This window comes from Macaca nemestrina, chromosome 9 (assembly GCF_043159975.1).
Source record: "Macaca nemestrina isolate mMacNem1 chromosome 9, mMacNem.hap1, whole genome shotgun sequence".
NCBI lineage: Eukaryota > Metazoa > Chordata > Mammalia > Primates > Cercopithecidae > Macaca > Macaca nemestrina.
Window position 1 is genome coordinate 74,358,858 of NC_092133.1, and position 21,235 is coordinate 74,380,092.

Here is a 21,235-nt window from a genome sequence, read left to right on the forward strand (position 1 = left end):
GCTACATTTGAATTACCAATTAGTACACAAAGGAAACCATTTACTGATTTCTGTATCCCTTTGCTTTCGATCCTAACCATGATTATAAACATGAAGGAGCTGCCTGAGCAGGTCAGAACCATTAAAAAAAACAAAAAACAAACCAACCAAAAAACCTTAAGAGGGTATCAAGGTAACAGCTCCCTGGAAGAATAGAAAAGGCTGATTCAATGGAGTTTTGATCCATAAAACGGCAAAAGAAAGAGCAGTTTAAACGGTGTCAAAACAAGACTAATACTAATAATAATTATTGGGATTCAGAATGACTGGGGAAGAGTTGGCTCACAGGATAGAGTGGGTAGTAGGCTGGTGTTGGGACAGGGCTTAAACAAAATCAGCATTTTTCTTCTAAAAGGGGAAAAGAACATTTTTCTTCTAATAGGGAAATGGCTTGACTGAAAGACATAAACTAAGAAAGTCAAGAGATAAATTCTGCATGTTGGCTGGTGAGATTTTGCCTTGGCCATTTTTGAATGACTGCCCGTCATTTTTTTTTTTTTTTTTGAGATGGACTCTCGCTCTGTTGCCCAGGCTGGAGTGCAGTGGTGCCATCCCGGTGTACTGCAACCTCCACCTCCCAGGTTCAAGTGATTCTCCTGCCTCAGCCTCCCAAGCTGGGATTACAGGTGCCCGCCACCATGCCCGGCTAATTTTTGTATTTTTAGTAGAGACAGGGTCTCACCGTGTTGGCCAATCTGGTTTCCAACTGCTGACCTCAAGTCATTCACCAGACTCGGCCTCCAAAAGTGCTGGGATTACAGGCGTGAGCCACCACGCCTGGCCCATTCTTGAACTTTTTAACAAAGGAACAACCCTACCTTAAAAAACAAAAACCCAGCTTATAAAATCCACTTGACAGTCCTGGGCAAACAGAGTTCTTTACAACAGCGAGGCTGGGTGCAGTGGCCAGCACCTGGCAGAGCTTACCTGCAGGAAACTGTCCTGGCAGCAGAGGAACTCACTCTTCTTCATGATGGACTCTGTGGTCAGGATCAGCTCGTTTTTGCTGAGAGCAGGCTCACTCGGACATGGGAAGACTGCCTCAAGTATTAAAAGAAAATTATATTATGTGTAGGGGCCACAGAGATGGGGCAGGAGTAGATGTGAGAACTTACAAGGGATAAAATGACCTTACCCGAGGTGAGCTTTTAGCAACCTGTGATTTTTCTTTCAAAACAAATTGTGGACTCTACCTTTCATGTGAAGATGAAAACTGGATAAATGGAGACTCCATCCTACACAAAAATTTCTGGGCTATTCAGCAGGTGTTGTCCCATTATAACTTCCCAGCCTTCGCCACCTCCCCGCCCCCCACTAGATTTACATTAAAAATATAAACTGTTATTTAAAAAACTCAAACATTTCAAGAGTGAAAATACTCTCCCACCTCTCAAGCTCATAAATTTCTTTTTTTTTTTTTTTTTTCAGATGGAGTCTTGCTGGATTGCCAAGGCTGGAGTGCAGTGGCGCCATCTCGGCTCACTGCAACCTCCGCCTCCCAGGTTCAAGTGATTCTCCTGCCTCAGCCTCCCGAGTAGCTGGGACTACAGGCATGCACCACCATGCCCGATTAATTTTTTTGTATTTTTAGTAGAGACGGGGTTTCACCATCTTGGCCAGGATGGTTTCGAACTCCTGACCTCAAGTGATCTGCCCGCCTCAGCCTCCCAAAGAACTAGGATTATAAGTGTGAGCCCTGACAGAATTTCCTCTTTTTTTCTCTCCTCTGCTTTGTCCAAGTTGACTCAACGTTTTAATGGCTGCATTATTATTCTTTTGTATAGACAGACCATCATGTATTTGAACTATCCTCTAGTGATGGTTTGCCTTTACGGTAAGCAGCCTGGAAAAAACATTCTTGGCATAGTTAGACCATTTCTAGAGGACAAAAGGAGTTTCTGTAAGGTAAACTATTGGGTCAAAAGGGACACATATTTAAAACTCAGACTGATACTGTCCAACTGCTCTCCAAAAAGGTTGTTCCAAGTTATATTCTCAAAGTATGTGAAGTGTGCCTGCTTTCCAATACCCATGACTTACAAAACTGGTCTCTAGTGCGCTCTACTTGACACAGAGAGAAACCAAACAGTCCTCTTCTGTTGGCATTTGATTACTACCAACACTAGACTTTCAACTGAAAACAACTTTTTTTTGGTCTCTTTTTTTTTTTTAAGACAGGGTCTTGCTCTGTCACCCAGGCTGGAATATAGTGGTGAGATCAGCTCACTGTGGCCTCAAACTCCTGGGCTTAAGGATTCACCTGCCCTAGCCTCCTGAGTAGCTGGAACTTCAGGTGCATGCCATCATCCTTGGCAAATTCTTTTTTTGTTTTTTGAGATGGAGTCTCATTCTGTCGCCAGGCTGGAGTGCAGTGGTGCGATCTTGGTTCATTGCAACCTCCAACTCCCTGGTTCAAGTGATTCTCTTGCCTCAGCCTCCTGAGTAGCTGGGATTACAGGCACGTACCATCACACCCAGCTAATTTTTGTATCTTTACTAGAGATGGGGTTTCACCATGTTGGCAGGATGGTCTCCATCTCTTGAGCTTGTGATCCGCCCAATCTCTGGCTAATTCTCTCTCTTTTTTTTTTTTTTTGAGACAGAGTCTCTCTCAGTCGCCCAGGCTGGAGTGCCATGGCTCGATCTAGGCTCAATGCAAGCTCTGCCTCCTGGGTTCACGCCATTCTCCTGCCTCAGCCTCCTGAGTAGCTGGGACTACAGGCATCCGCCACCACACCCAGCTATTTTTTTTGCATTTTTTTTTAGTAGAGACGGTGTTTCACCGTGTTAGCCAGGATGGTCTCGATCTCCTGACCTCGTGATCCACCCACCTCGGCCTCCCAAAGTGCTGGGATTACAGGCATGAGCCACCGCGCCCGGCCTGGCTAATTCTTTAAAAAAAAAATATATATATATATATATATATATATTTTTTTTTTGAGACGGAGTCTCGCTCTGTTGCCCAGGCTGGAGTGCAGTGGCGCAATCTCGGCTCACTGCAAGCTTCCCCTCCCTGGGTTCACACCACTCTCCTGCCTCAGCCTCCCGAGTAGCTGGGACTACAGGCGCCCGCCACCACGCCTGGCTAATTTTTTGTATTTTTAGTAGAGACGGGGTTTCACCGTGTTAGCCAGGATGGTCTAGATCTCCTGACCTCGTGATCCACCTGCCTTGGCCTCCCAAAGTGCTGGGATTACAGGCGTGAGCCACCGCGCCCGGCTTTAAAAAATATTTTTTTAGAGATCGAGTTTTTACTCTGCTGCCCAGGCTGATCTCAAACTTCTTGCCTCAAGTGATTCTCCTGCGCTGGCCTCCCAAATTGCAAGGATTCTAGGTGTAAGCCACTGCGCCTGGCCTTTTTGCTTTAAATATTGGAAATTAAAAAAAAAAAATTGTTTTTTTCTTTTTTTTTATAGAGATGGGATCTCACTTTGCTGCCCAGGCTGCTCTTAAACTCGTGGCCTCAAGTGATCCTCCTGCTTTGGCCTCCCAAAGTGCTGTGATCACAGGCATAAGCCATTGTGCCTGGCCCTTCCCTTTTAATATTGGAAAATTATACAGAGTAACACAAAGAAAAAAGATACTAATCCAGTGCTTGGGATTATAAATACTGAAGTATTTATTAACTGCAAGTGATAGTCCAAACAGTACTTCCATCCTAAAGAAACATCCTTAAAAACACTCTAACCCCAGATATAATGCTAAATCTTACTTTGATGTTGTCTAGAACCCTTTTAAACTCCAAAGGTTCATCTTTTCCCTCCATAGCTGCAGGATCTAAGCCATCTCCTCCGTAAATGAACTGGATAATATCGCCAGTAGAGCTTCGGACTGTCAGATCATACTGGGAGCAAAGATCTTCAAGAGATTTGACAAGCCTTCGCTAAAGGAAAAGGAGGAAAAAGCTCAGCTGCTTTGGGAAGACTAGTCACATGTGGAGAGGATAAGATTTGCAACTCAGGAGTCTCAAGGTTACAAGCACTTTAATCACATAAAAATACTTTATTAGAAATCCCTTAAAAACAGATCTCTCCCCCCAAGAACAAGAGCAAGAATGCCTTACTAGCCTGTGCAGTGGGATTTGGAATATGCTCCAACTTCCAGCATTTTAGTGTATTTTAGAACACATGCAACTTAAGCCCCATCACCCACAAAGGACTCTGCAAACACTGTTTTCCTAGGCTGTTTTGCCTTCCTTCTCTTTCTCCCTAAGGTATAAATTAATGCAATAGCTTTGCATTTCTAAACAGAACTTAAGCCAGGACCCCTGCAGACTTCAATATGAATTACAAAGGATCAGGTGCAGGCCCTCTTCTGGGACAGAGGGGGAAGAAGAGAGAACAGGAACAGTATTGTGTTAGAACCAGCAGGCAGCAATGGCTTCTCAAATCTGCTTAGGGAGAACCGTCCACCAGCTGAACACTCCAGCCAGCAATGCTATGGTGGCTCAGTGAATTAAAGAGAAAGGAATCTTCCTCTAGGCAACTTCAAAACAAAAATCCCTTATGCCAGAACTAATTCGGTTTACGTTAACACACTGCTCTGGCAAAGTCATACTCTCTAATTCAAAAAGTAAAGACAAAAAAATTAAGTCAAAACACACATTATGGCAAGAGTGGTAAAAGTATTTCACAGTCTGTTGAGTTTCTGACAAAAGCAGCATGCTCCAACACTGAAGGGCAATTTCCCTTCGAAAGATGATTAACTGTATTCCGTGAATGACACACAAAAAAAGATGATTAAAAGTATCAGACAATGATACACGAGGTACAGGAAAGATGACGGAAATAGGCGTCTACTGATTTGGAAATAGGTGTCCACTGTCACCCTAATCACAGTGTTTGTTCTGGCCCACTCATTCACATCTCTGGTTTATCTACCCTGGTTTTCCCGCTTGCAAAGGGCCATGCTTAAACAGTAGCGAGACAGAAGACACAAAGCTACAGCAAGTTCATGGCCCAGCAACTTGTAGCGTTGACTTTATCTGGTGTTTTAAGTAATCAAAAACATTAGTTAAAAAAATGAACAAATTGTTGAATAGGGAGTACAGGGACTGAAAAGACATCTTTTGCCTGTGGTCTTATGGAAGAACATAAGACGACGTATTTTTCACTCCTCGGTCATTAGGGGTACTTTTGTGGCAAAGTTTGAGAAGCATAAATGCTGAGAAGCCTCTAGTTTAGCCCTGTGCCCCAGAGTCTATTATCTCAGAGCTATACACTCTCTGGGGAAATGCTTTCCTTCTAAGCATCCAAGCCCTGCAGCAAGCACTGGAATAGGTCATTAGAGTTAATTAGAATGATATTAATAATGAGTTACATAAATAGTTGCAAAGAGAGAGGCAGAGGCCTCGCAATAACCCTCATTGTCACGTGTTAGTAAAGCAAGGCTTAGTGAGGTTGAATGACATATCCCACGATGTACTTCCAGTCACGTTCTCCTCTAACAGCGCTTTGCTATGCGTGGCTTTGGCCTGGTCTTGATCATCATAAGATGATTTGGAACATACAACATTTTTTTGGTTGTTCATTTCCAGGGCATCTACCTTTCTAATTTTTTCCTTTTAAATTTAACCCAAGACTATATACCTTACAGCTCATGTGCAAAACATGCAAACACTCAATAGTCAAAACCCACAGAGCCCTGTCCTGCTCTGTTGCTAATGGCCTACATTTCTTCAGGTTACCTGCATGTATCCTGTTTCAGCTGTCTTTACAGCCGTGTCGACTAGACCTTCCCGGCCGGCCATTGTGTGGAAGAAAAACTCAGTTGGTGTCAAACCAGAATAAAAGCTATTAGCCACAAAGCCTTTGGCAGCTGGGAGCTAAAGAGAGGTAGAAAAAAGAAAAATCAAACAAAAAAAGTTCAAGGCCCACGATTCTGAAATCCACTCAAATCAGAAAATGCCCCACCTTGAGACTATAAATACCTGGCCAGTATATTCTTACGAAATGGCAGGCTTTCTATGCCCTTTCCTGACGGAGAAATACTTTATACCAGGGACAAGGAGAATGAGGGCCCAGCCCGGGCTGGTGCTGGTGCCAGTGGCAGGCAAGTGGCACAGGAGAGGGAAACCTAAGATCCGGCTGCTCTCCTTAAGTAGGCAAGCAGTCAAGGACCTCAGAGGACACCCTGTGGATGGAGGCTGCCTGCCCGTTCCCTGGGAAATGACACCTTCAACACATCCTTCCTGTGGGCCAGACCTGCCCGCCTCCAAAACATAACCGTGCATTGTTAATATCTACAGGGTTTCATTCTGGGCACTGAAAATGTTCTAAAAGTAGATTGTAGTGATGGCTGCACAGCTCTGTGAGTATATTAACAATCACTGAACTGTATGCCTTACATGGGTAAATTACATATGAAGTATAATTGTAATACTTACATATGAAGTATATATATATATGTATTTATTTGTAGAGATGGGGTCTAGCTATGTTGGCCAGACGAACTCCGGGCCTCAAGCAATCCTCTCGCCTTGGCCTCCCAAAGTGCTAGGATTTCAGGCATGAGATACTGTGCCTGGCCAGAACTGTATCTTAATAAAATGGCAAAAAAAAAAAATATATATATATATATATATCTCCATATGAAATTGGCCAATAGTCTTTGATCTGAATAGGTCTGTGTTCCTTGGAGGGATGTGTACATGAAGAGGTCTTCATAGTTCTACCTGATCTGCTACCGCTTACCTTTGAGTGTTTTTCAAAGTGAGGCAGGGACCTGTTTTCAAAGCCGTCTGGCACTCGAGAGCCACTGATGGCCTGCTGTCCCACACAGGCAATCATCTGTGATATGTTAATGAAGGAACCTGGGGACATGGGCCAGAAATGTAACATTCATTTACCAAAATGACACTAATTGAAGTGCATGCAGAATGGAAGGGTAAAACAGGAATAGGCCCTTATGCTCAACAAGGTCATGGTCCTGGAACAGTAGAAGACAGAAATACAATCAAGACAACAAGGAGCTGTCAGAAACCCAAGAAAGGCGGAATGAGGGCGAGAGGAGCCAGGAGCATATGTGGGTTGGAGGAAAGGCTGGGGAAGTGACAGGCGAGTCTTCAAGGACGCTTCAGCAAGTCCAGGTTGGACTCCTGGAGGACATTATGATTTGGACATAAAGGGAGAGGGGGAGGAATTCCAAAGTGGGTGGGAAAGTGGGAAGCAAAGACAGAGAAATGGGAAAGTGTGGGCTATGTCCTGAGGGCAGGAAGCAGGAGAGCAATGGGGTGAAAGGCAGCAAAGTTAAAGAGACTGGACTTTATCCTGTTAAAAAAAAAAGTGTATAGAAATAGAAGCACAGAGGTGTTGAATTGAATGTATTATCATAAAACCAAATGCTTTGAGGGCCTCAGTATCTACAAAATTAAAGAATTCTGCCACATCATTAAGTACATTAAAAAATCCCTGCTTTCTTTCTTCTTCAACCTGCCTGACTTGCTGGGCTCAAGTGATCCTCCCACCTTAGCCTCCTGAGTAGCTGGGATGACAGGCACAAGTCACCATGCCCAGCTAATTTTTTTTTTGTATTTTTTTATAGAGACGCGGTTTCAGCATATTGCCCAGGCTGATCTCGAACTCCTGGGCTCAAGCAATCCATGGGCCTCGGCCTCCCAAAGTGCTGGGATTATAGGCATGAACCACTGCATGTGGCCTCATCTTTTTTTAAAGACCACGTTTGCTCAAAGCACCCTCAAACTCAGAATCCACACACATTACCAACAAGTTCCTCCAAAGCAGTTAAATTTCCCAAAATGCAAATAATTAAGTCTCCCTGATTTAAAAAGATCCCCTTAAATAAATGAAATGCCTGTTTGGAGTTGTGACTATCACATTTTCTGGAGTCAAACAGCCTGTACGGAGAACACACTGCCAGCAGGAGAGAGAGGGGCATGCATACCTTTGGAGCCACACAGAGCCATGGTGAGGGGGCTGTTGCTCTTGTCCAGCTCCCGGAGGCAAGCGCTGCCGGCGTGGTCACGGATCACAGACAGCTCCTTCAGGATCAGTGCCTAGTGGGAGAAAAGGAGATCCTTGGTGGGTTGTCCTCATTGCCTCTGTGGATTACAAATGTTCAATCTAACATTTAAAGAAATTTGAAAATACTGAGGCAAGATGCCCGATTTCCGATCAATCAATGTTTCAGAACCTTAGAGGAGGAAAATGCTCTGGCTATATGAACATGTGCATCTTCTACAAGGTTCTAAAATCGGTGCATAAGGCAAAAAGTTTTTCTTTTTTTTGTTTTTGTTAGAGACAGGATCTTACTCTGTTGCTGAGGCTGGTGTACAATGGCATAATCACAGCTCACTGCAGCCTCAAACTCCCAGGCTCAAGAGATCCTCCTGACCCAGACCCCTGAGTAGCTAGAACTACAGGTATATGTCCCTACCAGGCCTGGCTAATTTTTAGATTTTTTTTTTGTAGAGATGGGGTCTTGCTATGCTGCCCAGGTTCGTCTTGAACTCCTGGCCTCAAGGGATCTTCCTGCCTTGATTATAGGCATAAGCCACCAAGCCTGGCCTAAAATTGACAGTAATAAAAACTTGAAAACTCCTTTAAATGGCCCATAAGGTGGAATGTATGGCTTTGTGTATGCTATCCAACAAAATATCTGTATATAAATAGCTGTGTGGACACACACATGCACCCCATACGAATGTATAAGATAATATGTGGTATGTAAAAGAGAATTGCTTGCACTGTTTGTAAATTTGTCTTTCTACTTATTCTTGCCAGGCACACATCTGAATGTCCACAAGCTAGGCATGTGATGAGGTGACTTCACAAGAATATTCCGGCTCATGAGCTCATCCACACAGTTACTCCTCAACTTACAAACTAGGATGCTGAATCAGTTAGGAGTCTGGTTCCATGAAAAATTGCTGCTGCTGAGGCCTCAAGTAATTTTCCAGGAGGTACCAGTGAGGGATATCCTCTTCTCCCTCTTTAAGACTCAGAGAAAGTAAGATTAAGAATGAGCTAATGGTAAATACCTCACACAATTCTGGTTTCTCCCTGCTTTAGAAAATGTATTTCACCAGAAAACTTCCCAGTGCTTAAACAGCCTTTCTTCCATACTCAGGTGAGTCAGAGCTCAGTGCCACAGGTTATTGGTGAGGCAGAAGATGGCCAGGCGAAAGCCTGGTGCACTCAGACTGCTGACCTGGGTTGTTCAGGGAGTTTCAGGTTCTCACAGGCTGGTGGTGATTCTGATTCCGACCCCTGCTGGTTGAGATCTTAGCTAAAATAGTTTCAAATGAGGGGCAGCAGACTGGGGATGTGACTATTAGACATGAATTCTCCCTCTTCTGCATCCAAGTCTCTTTCAAAGACCATACATTCAAAGAGCTGTGGTGAGGCTGGGCGCGGTGGCTCATGTCTGTAATTCCAGCACTTTGGGAGGCCGAGGTGGGTGGATCACCTGAGGTCAGGAGTTCGAGACCAGGCCAACATGACAAAACCCCGGCTCTACTAAAAATACAAAAAAAATTTAGCTGAGCGTGGTGGTGGGTGCCTGTAATCCCAGCTACTCAGGATGTTGAGGCAGGGATAATTGCTTGCACCCAGGAGGTAGAGGTTGCAGTGAGCTGAGATTGAACCACTGTACTCCACCTGGGTGACAGAGTGAGACTCCATCTTAAAACAAAACAACAACAAGAAAAAAACTAGGCCGGGCGCGGTGGCTCAAGCCTGTAATCCCAGCACTTTGGGAGGCCGAGGCGGGTGGATCACGAGGTCAGGAGATCGAGACCATCCTGGCTAACATGGTGAAACCCCGTCTCTACTAAAAATACAAAAAACTAGCTGGGCGTGGTGGCGGGCGCCTGTAGTCCCAGCTACTCGGAGGCTGAGGCAGGAGAATGGCGTGAACCCGGGAGGCGGAGCTTGCAGTGAGCCGAGATCGCGCCACTGCACTCCAGCCTGGGCGACACAGCGAGACTCCGTCTCAAAAAAAAAAAAAAAAAAAAAAAAGAAACTGGCTGGGCATGGTGTCTCACACCTGTAATCCCGGTACTTTGGGAGGCTGAGGCGGGTGGATCACTTGAGGTCAGGAGTTCGAGAACACCCTGGCCAACATGATGAAACCCCGTCTCTACTAAAAATACAAAAATTAGCTGGTCGTGGTGGCATGTGCCTGTAATCCCAGCTACTCGGGAGGGTGAGGCAGGAGAATCACTTGAACCAGGGAGTCAGCCGTTGCAGTGAGCCAAGATCATACTGGAGTGCTTCATAAAACTATGAAGAACGAGACTCAGTCTCAAACAAAAACAAAAACAAAAACAAACCAAACCCCCAAAACCCAAAGAGCTGTGGTGTCAGTTTCTACTTGAAGGATGCTGAAAATAGAAAAGGCAGGAGCACTCAAGTACCAGTTAGAGAAGGGACCTGAGTGTGCCACCAGAACAAGAGCAACCCCGTGTGGCTGAATGAACAGATAGCCATGTTTTCACCACCTGGATGTGAAAGCTAGGAGGGACATGAGGATCTGATGAAAGGCCCTACCCTCAGGAAACAAATGAGGATACACACAGTGAGCCCAGGGCCCCAACAGGACAGACGCCACTACCTTGACTTGCCCACTCCTTTGCTACCTCTCTTCAGGGCTCAGCCCAACCCCAGAGGGCACCACCTTAGCCACTGTGCACAGAAAGGGGCGACCCTGAACCAAAGGGCCGGGCTCACCTCCAGGGTCTCCTCAGCAGTGCAGCCAGGCTGCTGCTGCAGCTTGCCCGTGTTCAGGGCTTCGATGTACTCATCACATTTTTTGTAGCCGGCATTCAGCAACTCATACTTGGCCTTCAGCAGTCCTTGGCCAGGTGTGACATCACCGATCCCAATTGAGAAACCACGGTTAGCTGTAGAGTTGGTAGAGCAGGAAGAAAGGGCCATAAATGAGACTCTGTAAACCTACTAAATATAGTTTATGCCTGCTAGATACAGTTTGTACTATATATAAACTATGTACAGTTTAAAGTATAAAAAAGTTTATATCTTCACAGAATTCATCACAATTCAGTTAAATAATGGCTTTCTTTCTCAGTCATTAGGGAGTTACACAAATGACTAAGACTCAACTGACTTCTCTCCGAGACCTTACGAACTGGTGGGGAAACACAATACTGTATCCAACTATTATCCAAAGCAGAGTGACATTAAACACTAAAGTGTGGCCTGAGGGCTGGGTGCAGGGGCTCAGGCCTGTAATCCTAGCACTTTCGGGGGCTGAGGCAGGAGGCTCACTTGAGCTCAGATGTTTGCGATCAGCCTCATCTCTACAAAAACCTTAAAAAATTAGCTGGGCATGGTGGCACATGCCAGTAGTCCCAGCTACTTGGGAGGTGGAGGTTGCAATGAGCCATAATCACATCACTGCGCTCCAGCCTGGGCAACAGAGCAAGACCCTGAGTCACACACATACACACACACAAAGTATTCTACACCTTTGATGGAACTAGGTGCCACCATCGATCCTAGCCACAGTATACTGTATGTAGAAATAAAGTGAGTGAATGATGGCTTCTGGCTTAGCAGGATAGGAAGGTATGACCAACAAGTACTTGCAGATGAGAGGATTAATGGGCCTGGAAAGGCTCAGAAATGAGATCATTAGGTTCTGCAAATGCTGGAGATGATGAATGTGCTGGGAACAAGGAAACCTAGTGGAAAGTCTGTATAAGGAAGGCTCCAGGCCCTTAGTCCTGTAGGAGATGGGAGTTCACTCCCAGCGAAATGGAATCAGAGAGGCTCTGGGTCTGGAGATACCAGGCAGATGAAATAACTGTAAACAAGAGCACTGAGAGAAAGTCGGTATATTCCATGCTTGAGAACCCTAAGCCTGATTCCCTGTCAGCTCCCGGAATCCCAGTAGCCAGGTCTCTACCCTAAGTTAGGAGATGGAGACTGCAAAAGACATCTCTGGGAAATCAAGGTTCCCTAGAGAAAAGTGTTATGAATAAGGATATTTGGTAGCTCCTCAATAAAAGATTTTTTTCCTCAATAAAAAAACTGAGAGGACCATCAACCAGTCAGCTCCATTTCCAATCAGTGTTTCAGTCCTTACTCCTGAAGGACCACCAGATATTTGAGGAAAGATTTTAACATGGAAGACAAAAGACACAGATGCTCAGCAAAAGGAAACTAAAAGGACACAGAAAATTCAGGAAGCAAATATAATAAAACTATGATTATTATCTCAGTGTGATCAGAGAAGATACATTCAGGAATCAAAACAAGAAAGCTTTAAAAACAAAACAGGCCAGGCGCAGCGGCTCATGCCTGTAATCCTAGCACTCTGGGAGGCTGAGGTGGGTGGATTACTTGAGGTCAGGAGTTCGAGACCAGCCTGGCCAACACGGTGAAACCCCGTCTCTACTAAAAACACAAAAATTAGCCGGGTATGGTGGCAGGCACCTGTAGTCCCAGGTACTTGGGAGGCTGAGGCAGGAGAATCACTTGAACCCAAGAGGCGGAGGTTGCAGCGAGCCGAGATCGCGTCACGGCACTCCAACCTGGTAACCGAGCAAGACTCCGTCTCAAAAAAAAAAAAAAAAAAAAAAAAAAAAAAAAAAAAAAAAAAAAAAAGAAACAAAACAAAACACTGCCTGTGAAGAAGAATACTGAAAAATAATATTGGAAATTAAATACATAATAGTGATAAAATTTTAAAAATCAATGGAAGTATTAAAAGATAAAGTGAATCTAGAATAAAGAAATGGCAAACAGAAGATAATTAGATAATTAATCTAGGAGTTCTAATATGTAATTAACAGAAATTCCAAAAAGAAAGAACAGAGAAAGTAAAAGAGAGAAAATTATTAAATAAATAACATAAGAAAATTTCCAGAATGGAAGGACACACAGTTGCAGATTAAAAGAGATTACTGGGTGCTTAGCACAATGAATGAAAAAAGACCCACATCAAAGGTACATTGTTGTGAACTTTCAGAGTGAGAAAAAAGAGGATTCTGAAAGTTTCTAGAATGAAAAAAACAATTCAAGGGCCAGGTATGGTGGCTCATGCCTGTAAGCCTAGTACTTTGGGAGGCAGAGGCAGGTGGATCACTTGAGCCCAGGAGTTCAAGACCAGCCTGGGCAACATAGTAAGACTTCATTTCTACAAAACTTAGTTGGGCATGGTGGCACGTGCCTGTAGTTCCAGCTGCGCCAGAGGCTGCAGAGAGCCAAGATCACACTACTGCACTCCAGCCTGAGTGACAGAGCAAGACCCTATCTTAAAAAAAAAAAAAAAAAAAAAAATCAAATACAAAAACTGGAGAATAAGAATGACAATACCCGTTAACAACAACTCTGAAAACAGGAAGAAAGTAGAGCAGCACCTTCAAAATTCTGAGGGAAAATAATTTTCAATCTAAAATAGTATACCCAGGCAAGTGTAACAGTGGAATACAGATTTCTGGGGCATGCAAACATCACTTGACACATGGCACACTCAAAGCATGAGCAAACAAACAAACAAAATAGAGCAGTGAAAGCATAGTAGGCAAACACTGAGTAATTCTGGAGAACTGAATCATGGACAGCCCCAAGTGTTCTAGTGCTTCCACAGGTATCTTGGAAGCAGCCCATTAAGGATGTTTTATAATCTAACCCTGTCTGGAAGACGGTAGGGAGCTACTGCTGGTTTTGAGAAGAGAACTGAAAAGCAAATTCAAATCTGTTGTGAAACTATTCAGTAGAGTTAATTTCATTGATAACAGCACACATGATTTAGCCTGGAACAAGTATCTTTTTCTGTGTGTATATGTGTGGTGGGGATGAAATGGCAATAAAAGAACAAAATAACATAAACCCTTAAGACTGTAACAACTACAGCTTTAACTAAAAGGAGGATGCTGAGATACTCACACAGGTAGACAGGAGCCAGCCTGGCGAGCCGTGACATGGCATCCGCAGCTTCATTCTGTCCCCAGTCTCGCAGCAAAATGTAAAAAATATTGTTCTTGGATCCTGACCCTAGGGTTCCTTTGTCCATGCTGCCACTCATCAACTCACTGTTCTGAATTGTAACATCTGGAAGAATGATTATGTATTTAGACAAACAATTATTTATTACTTTGCTTTAATTCCAAAATGAATTTGAGACAATTGAGAAAATATGTTCCCATACTGACAGTTAAAGCAAAACAAATAGAAATTCTTCTCAAAGTTTTTTTTTTTTTTTTTTGGGGGGGGGGGCGGTGGCGGTTGAAGGAAAACCTGGGAATTTTTGAAAAATATAAAAACTCCAAGGCCGGGCGCGGTGGCTCAAGCCTGTAATCCCAGCACTTTGGGAGGCCGAGACGGGTGGATCACGAGGTCAGGAGATCGAGACCATCCTGGCTAACACGGTGAAACCCCATCTCTACTAAAAAATACAAAAAACTAGCCGGGCGAGGTGGTGGGTGCCTGTAGCCCCAGCTACTCGGGAGGCTGAGGCAGGAGAATGGCGTGAACCCGGGAGGCGGAGCTTGCAGTGAGCTGAGATCCGGCCACTGCACTCCAGCCTGGGCGACAGAGCGAGACTCCGTCTCAAAAAAAAAAAAAAAAACAAAACCAAACAAACAAAAAAACTCCAGTTAGTGTGTAGTCCTAACCCTGAAATATACCAGTTGACCCTCACTCTCCTCATGTGAACTGTGGGTAACAGTATCAGGCACTTGTTATCTTTATGTTATGGGATATTTTGAGCATCAGATGAGATAACATACAGTAAAGTGCTCTATAAACTGTAAACAATTTGTTACTCATATATTAAAAATGAACAAAGGTACCATCATGTACAGCCTATACAACAACAAAATGAAATTCATATACAAAAAGAAACAAAATATAGTCTAAAACAAGAAGCTGAAGTATTTTAAAGATCAGAGAGCATATTTCCAAAGAAATAAGCCTGAGGAGTATCAGTGCCCTTCAAAACATTTGCTCTACATTAGAAGACAGCAGAAATCCTGACCTTCAGAAGAATCTGCAATTCAGTTCTTTAGTAGAGTCCTGGAGTTCCATTTCTAGTCCCGAGGTCTCGCTAGCAAAGCCCATTCTACATCAGTGCTACTCAAACTAGGCTGCTGGGGAACTGCTTGGTAGTGGTCTGGGTGAGCTAACGTGCTCACGTCAGAAAGTAACTCAATGGATGCTGGCTAAACAGCAGTGCTCTGTGGACTGCACTTCGGGTTGAACTGGTTTAGACGGACTCAGATGACCTGCATGTAAATTCTTTCCCTGGCTGGGTGTGCTGGCTCACAACTGTAATCCCAGCACTTTGGGAGGCTGAGGTGGGAGGATTGCTTGAGCCTAGGAGTTCGAGACCAACCTGGACAACATAGGGAGAACCTGTTTGTCTTAAAAAAAAAAAAAAAAAAAAAAAATCAATCCAGGCTGGGTGCAGTGGTTCATGCCTATAATCCCAGGACTTTGGGAGGGCAAGGTAGATCACTTGAGGTCAGGAGTTCAAGACCAGCCTGGCCAACATGGTGAAACCCTGTCTCTACTAAAAACACAAAAATAAGCCAGGCATGGTGGTGGGTGCCTGTAATCCAAGCTACATGGGAGGCTGAGGCAGGAGGATCGCTTGAACCCAGTAGGCGGAAGTTGCAGTCAGTTCAGATCGCGCCACCGCATTCCAGCCTGGGGGACAGAACGAGGCTCTCTCTCAAAAAAAAAAAAAAAAAAAATTAAATGCCTTAAATAATAAAATCCTTGTTGATGACCAAAAAAAAAAAGATGACAAAATAAAGACAAACTGTACTAAGTGACAAAAACTAGTCACTTAAGACAAAACACATTTAGAGAGAACATTCTAACTACTGCGTCACGTGTCTACATGATCTCTACTTTTAAGAGAAATGGGGAATTACATCTGAGAGAAGAAATACCAGCTACGTTTTCCTGAAGAATAAGCTTTCCACCTAAGGCTTAGAGAAACACTGAATTTGCTTGCTAAGTGAAGGTACCAGCAAAACTGACAACCAGCCACTTGCTTTTCTGTCCCGTCCTTCCTCCTCCCCACCCGAGTTCCATCCACTCACAGGAATCATTGGCACAGAGATCTTCCCCTTTGCCACAGTACTGCTTGCCCTTGGTTCGCAGGTTGGCCCTCACTGGATTGTCATCGCTAGGCCTGAGGATGACACTGAAGATCTGCTTTCCGGTCCACAGGGTGACAGGCTGAGGGATGGGAGGAAGCCTGAGAGTCAGTGGGCTGAGCCTGGTCTCAATCCCCCTTCAGTAGACAAAGCCAGACGGCCCAGGGACTGCACTCGAGCCTGGCACCAACACAGTTCCACTCACTTCACCAGTCCACCCACACGAACGCATACACACACCTGTGCACTGACACACAGCTCCCGCACACACCTTTAGGATCGTAGGCGGTGGGAGGCGAACTTTAATTTTCTCATCCTTGCCAACCAGTATTGAAGCAATGATTTGGCAAGCCTTGGCTCGATCAAAGAAAGTGTCCTTGAGAGTGAGGAGATAGGCACCTAAGCATTAGGGACCAACACAAAACAAAGAAAAGGAATGAAATTGTGAGAATATTGCAAGGTTTCAATTTTAAAATAAACTTGAACCATGACCAACAGCATGAATTAAAACAAACAGCCGCTTACTGGCTTTCTCCTTCAACTAGGATCTACCTCCACAGGAACATGACTTTGTTTTGTTCACTGCTGTATTCCCAGGCAAAGGGCACAGATTCTAAGCCAGACACTAGGTTTAGAAAATGCCCAGTCCATGAGAGGAGCTCACTAAAGACTTGCTGAATTAATGAATAACCAACCAATTAAAAAAAAAAACACACAAGGAGGTTCATGATCAAACTTAGTAAACAAAAATCCAAATTAAACACAGGCGATTAAATAGCTTTTCAAGTCATCACATGAATCACTATGAACGAGGAACACTGTGTTCCAGTCAGAAGTCTCCTTTCAAGTGAACTTCACCAACCCACCTGTTAGAAAATCCTGAATAGCAGCAATCAGTGGTTCCCCATTCCTCGGGGTTACAAGATTTGCTTTAGTCTGTGGGAAAAGTAAGCGCAGTCAGTTAGCTGTTCTTGGATGGATGATGCAGCCCAAAGCCTGAATCGCAAGGTTTTTGAATAGTTATGAACAAATACAGAGTAGCAGAAGGATGAGGCTGAGAAATGAAAGCCAGGGGTCTGAATCCCAGCTTTGTCACTAACTCCCAGTTCCTTTATCTGTCAAGGGGAAAGAAAAAAACCAGCAAGATTGACCTAGGAGGTTCCTACCAACACCAAAATGAAATACTAACTGAAGTTATTTCAGAATTCTATGAAAAACACTACCCATGTAAGAAGATTTTATTGTTGTTTGTTTTTGAGACAGATTCTTGCCTATAGCCCAGGCTAGAGTGCAGTGGTGTAAATACGGGTCACTGCAGCCTCAACCTTGTGGGGCTCAAGCAATCCTCCCAGCCTAGCCTCCCAAATAGCTGGGACTACAGGCCCACATCATCATGCCCAGCTAAGCTTTTGCATTTTTTTGTGGAGACAGGGTCTTACTTTGTTGCCCAGACTGGTCTCGAACTCCTGGGCTCAACTGATCCTCCTGCCTTGGCCTCCCAAAGTGCCGGTATTATAGGCATAAGCTACTAGACCCAGCCCTATTGTTATTACTAAATGCACTTCTCCAAAGAAAATTCATTTCTGTGAATGAGGAGGAGCATTGTTACCTCTGAAGTCAACCAGTTCCACACTTGTCCACAATAACTACCGAACTGTTAAATGTCCCTTGGTTAAAACATTAAATTCTAATAATAATCAATCCAATAACAGAATTTAATTAAACATTTAATGAGGGCTATGTTGGGCAAAAAAGGGTGTTGGGTAGTAAAACATAATTAACTTATATAAAGAAGGCTGTGTGTGTATCAGAGTACATTTGCTCTAATCTTGATATGAAAATGCACATGTTTGTGGGTTTTCTGGGCCTTTTCACCCAGAAAGCAGGGTCCTCTCAGACAAAGGCCTATTACCACCTACTTCTGAGCCACTATCCAAAGCAGGGACCCTTCAACCAGAGTGGGAGACAGCTGTTCAGCCAGATGTGCCTCTTTATTGCACACTGCCTGACTGCTCTTACTCCTGGTTTAGAGACTCTCTCTAAGTGGGATACAGGTAGTCTAGAGGTAGAAGCAGAGTGCAAGCGGCTGAGATTGGTGAATTTTGAGAAAGTCTCCTGGGTAATTTGGGGCCACATCCAAATTAGAGCCCTATGAACTCCATTGAGAACAGCACCCTAAATCAGAACAACAGGCATTTTCTCACTTGAAATTGAGGAAACTTGTCCACATGGTAACTAAGGATTCTTCTACCCCCAAATCCTTGGAGCCTTTGTTTTATTATTGCCATTTGTAACCAATGAATATGTAGTTATAACACAATGTCCACAGTAAGGATCCTCAATGGCAGAGTCAACAGCGAAGTCTAAATGGTTGGTTGCAAGCTGATGGCTATTATTCCTAGCAGCATTCTAAACATTACTTTTTGTAAAAAAATAATATATGCTCATTATAGAAAATAAATCTAAGGCCAGACGCAGTGGCTCACGCCTTTAATTCCAGAACTTTGGGAGGCCGAGGCGGGCCGATCGCCTGAGGTTGGGAGTTCCAGACCAGCCTGGCAAATGTGGTGAAACCCCGTCTCTCCTAAAAATACAGAATTAGCCAGGCGTGGTGGCAGATGTCTGTAATCCCAGCTACTTGGGAGGCTGAGGCAAGAAAATCACTTGAACCTGGAAGGTGGAGGTTGTGGTGAGCCGAGATCACGCCATTGTACTCCAGCCTGGGCAACAAGGGTGAAACTCTGTCTCAAAATAATAAATAAATAAAAAATAAAGAAAATAAATCTAAACAGACAGACAACTTAAAACCCCAAAACCATGCATGTGATACTGAAAGCCTAAACCAACAGGTTTAAAAGCATCACATCAGAAATGGTTAAGTGTTTTTGGAGGTAGGGACACTTACAACTGTAAGACTTACCATTTCCTAATATAGGAAGCTGGAATACTGAAAAAAGAAAGCCTAAAGCTCTTAAATACTCAATAGCTGGGGATCATGAAGTTCAGGAGGGGAGAATCCTACACAGCAGGTGCCACATCCCACTGTGTTATTGCTGGGTCAGGAGTGTATAGTACATGTAGTGCCAACAGGTTTGTTTTCTTTTTTTTCTTTTGAGACAGGGTCTTGCTCTGTTGCCCAGGCTGAACTGCAGTGGTGCAATCACAGCTCACTGCAGCCTCAACCTCCTGGGCCCAAGCAATCCTCCCACCTTAGCTTCCCAAGTAGCTGGGACTACAGGCGTGCATCACCATACCTGGCTAATTTTTGTAGTTTTTGTAGAGATGGAGTTTCGCCATGTTGTCCGGGCTGGTCTTGAACTCCTGAGTTCAAGTGAACCACCTGTCTAGGCTTCCCAAAGTGCTGGGATTACAGGCCTGAGCCACCGCGCCTGGCCTGTGCCAACAGTGAAAGCCCAACTGTAAGCTCCTTAACAGCAGGCATGTGCCTCACTATCACCAGTCTCCTGAAGCACCTACTGGGCACTCCTTACGCATGTGTAAAATAAAATGGTGGTAAGAGTTATTATCATTACATATAATACTGCATCCTTTAAGAAAATGAAGCATGTGGCCGGGTGCGGTGGCTCAAGCCTGTAATGCCAGCACTTTGGGAGGCCGAGACGGGCGGATCACCAGGTCAGGAGATCGAGACCATCCTGGCTAACACGGTGAAACCCCGTCTCTACTAAAAAATACAAAAAACTAGCCGGGCGAGGTGGCGGGCGCCTGTAGTCCCAGCTACTCAGGAGGTTGAGACAGGAGAATGGCCCGAACCCGGGAGGTGGAGCTTGCAGTGAGCTGAGATCCGGCCACTGCACTCCAGCCTGGGCGACAGAGCGAGACTCCGTCTCAAAAAAAAAAAAAAAAAAAAAAAAAAAAGAAAATGAAGCATGTAATATAGTTTAGGAAGGTTTCCGTTCAAAACGTTCAATAAAATGTATCGGTGCTTAAAGAATCTTCAGCTACTGGAAAATTTACTTAGGTAGGATGTCTTCGTCCCTGGTTACATCCAACACGGATATTCATATATTCTTTTCGTACCTTGTCATAACTGGCCCTCATGTATACATTTTCTCTCCAGAATCCATATTTATAGGCCAGAAAATCCCCTCAACACATCTGTTACAGACCCTAACTCATGTATACACTATAATTTCCAAGAGAGATTCTTCAAAGGCTCAAAAGAAACCAATAAAAAGAGAGATATATAGGCAGTTAGTGGTCGGTTTAAGAACAGAAAGAGCCTGGCTTCTTTGGCATTGTTAGTTGTGGTGGTGTTTTCACATAAGTTCCCCTTTGCCTCCTTTCAAGGAGCTGTTATGCAAAAGCTAGGCTGTGCCACCCTACATACCCCCATCAGAACAAGGGCCTCTGCTTTAGCTTCTTCTGTTTGAGGAAGATGAAGGTTCATTTCGTCACCATCAAAGTCAGCATTGTAGGGTGTACAGACACACTCATTAAATCTGAAGGTCCGGTGGGGCTTGACCCTGGCCTATGGAACATAAAACACAACACAACAAAACAAAACAGGAAGAGGACTTAGGCATTTATCCAAAAGCTCCTCGTTTTGAAACATTATAAATGATTTCCTGGAAAACTTGGCACTGGCTTAAGAAAGTAGATTCCCAGTATGTTCTGTCGAGTAATATATATCATTTATGACTTATTCCCAGCCTGGCCAACATGGTGAAACCCCGTCTCTACTAAAAATACAAAAATTAGCCAGGCGTGGTGGCACACGCCCGTAATCCTGGTTACTTGGGAGGCTGAGGCAGGAGAACTGCTTGAACCCAGGAGGTGGAGGTTGCAGTGAGCCAAGATCGTGCCATTGCACCCCAGCCTGGGTGATAGAGCGAGACTCCATCTCAAAAAAAGAAGAACAAAAAGAAGACTCATTCGAGAAGCTTTATTAGATTGAACCAAAGCAGTGAATTTCAACAAAGGTGCCAATGTGAAGGCTTCTACTGGCCAAGGATGTCATGGTTTCAAGTATCAAAAAGATTAACAGAAGTTGATTAAAATACACTAACTAAATAAAAACCCATGTGTTTATAATGACACTGAAAAAAGAGAAAGTCAAAACAAACAAAAAACCCCAACCAGGCC

The 21,235-nt window shown here is 44.1% G+C and overlaps 1 protein-coding gene across 1 annotated transcript in view; it reads right to left on the reverse strand.

Moving 5' to 3' along the window:
• LOC105466218 (RNA polymerase III subunit A) overlaps nt 1-21,235 on the reverse strand; it is a 52,312-nt gene that overhangs the window by 15,777 nt on the left and 15,300 nt on the right. The window contains exons 11-21 of the mRNA XM_071069783.1: nt 20,481-20,621; nt 16,996-17,065; nt 16,401-16,528; nt 16,073-16,211; nt 13,911-14,075; nt 10,728-10,900; nt 7,942-8,053; nt 6,732-6,850; nt 5,726-5,863; nt 3,752-3,922; nt 967-1,080 (exon numbers count right to left, since the gene is read on the reverse strand). Coding sequence (XP_070925884.1) covers nt 967-1,080; nt 3,752-3,922; nt 5,726-5,863; nt 6,732-6,850; nt 7,942-8,053; nt 10,728-10,900; nt 13,911-14,075; nt 16,073-16,211; nt 16,401-16,528; nt 16,996-17,065; nt 20,481-20,621 — 1,470 coding nt within the window. The remainder of the gene's footprint in view (nt 1-966; nt 1,081-3,751; nt 3,923-5,725; nt 5,864-6,731; nt 6,851-7,941; nt 8,054-10,727; nt 10,901-13,910; nt 14,076-16,072; nt 16,212-16,400; nt 16,529-16,995; nt 17,066-20,480; nt 20,622-21,235) is intronic.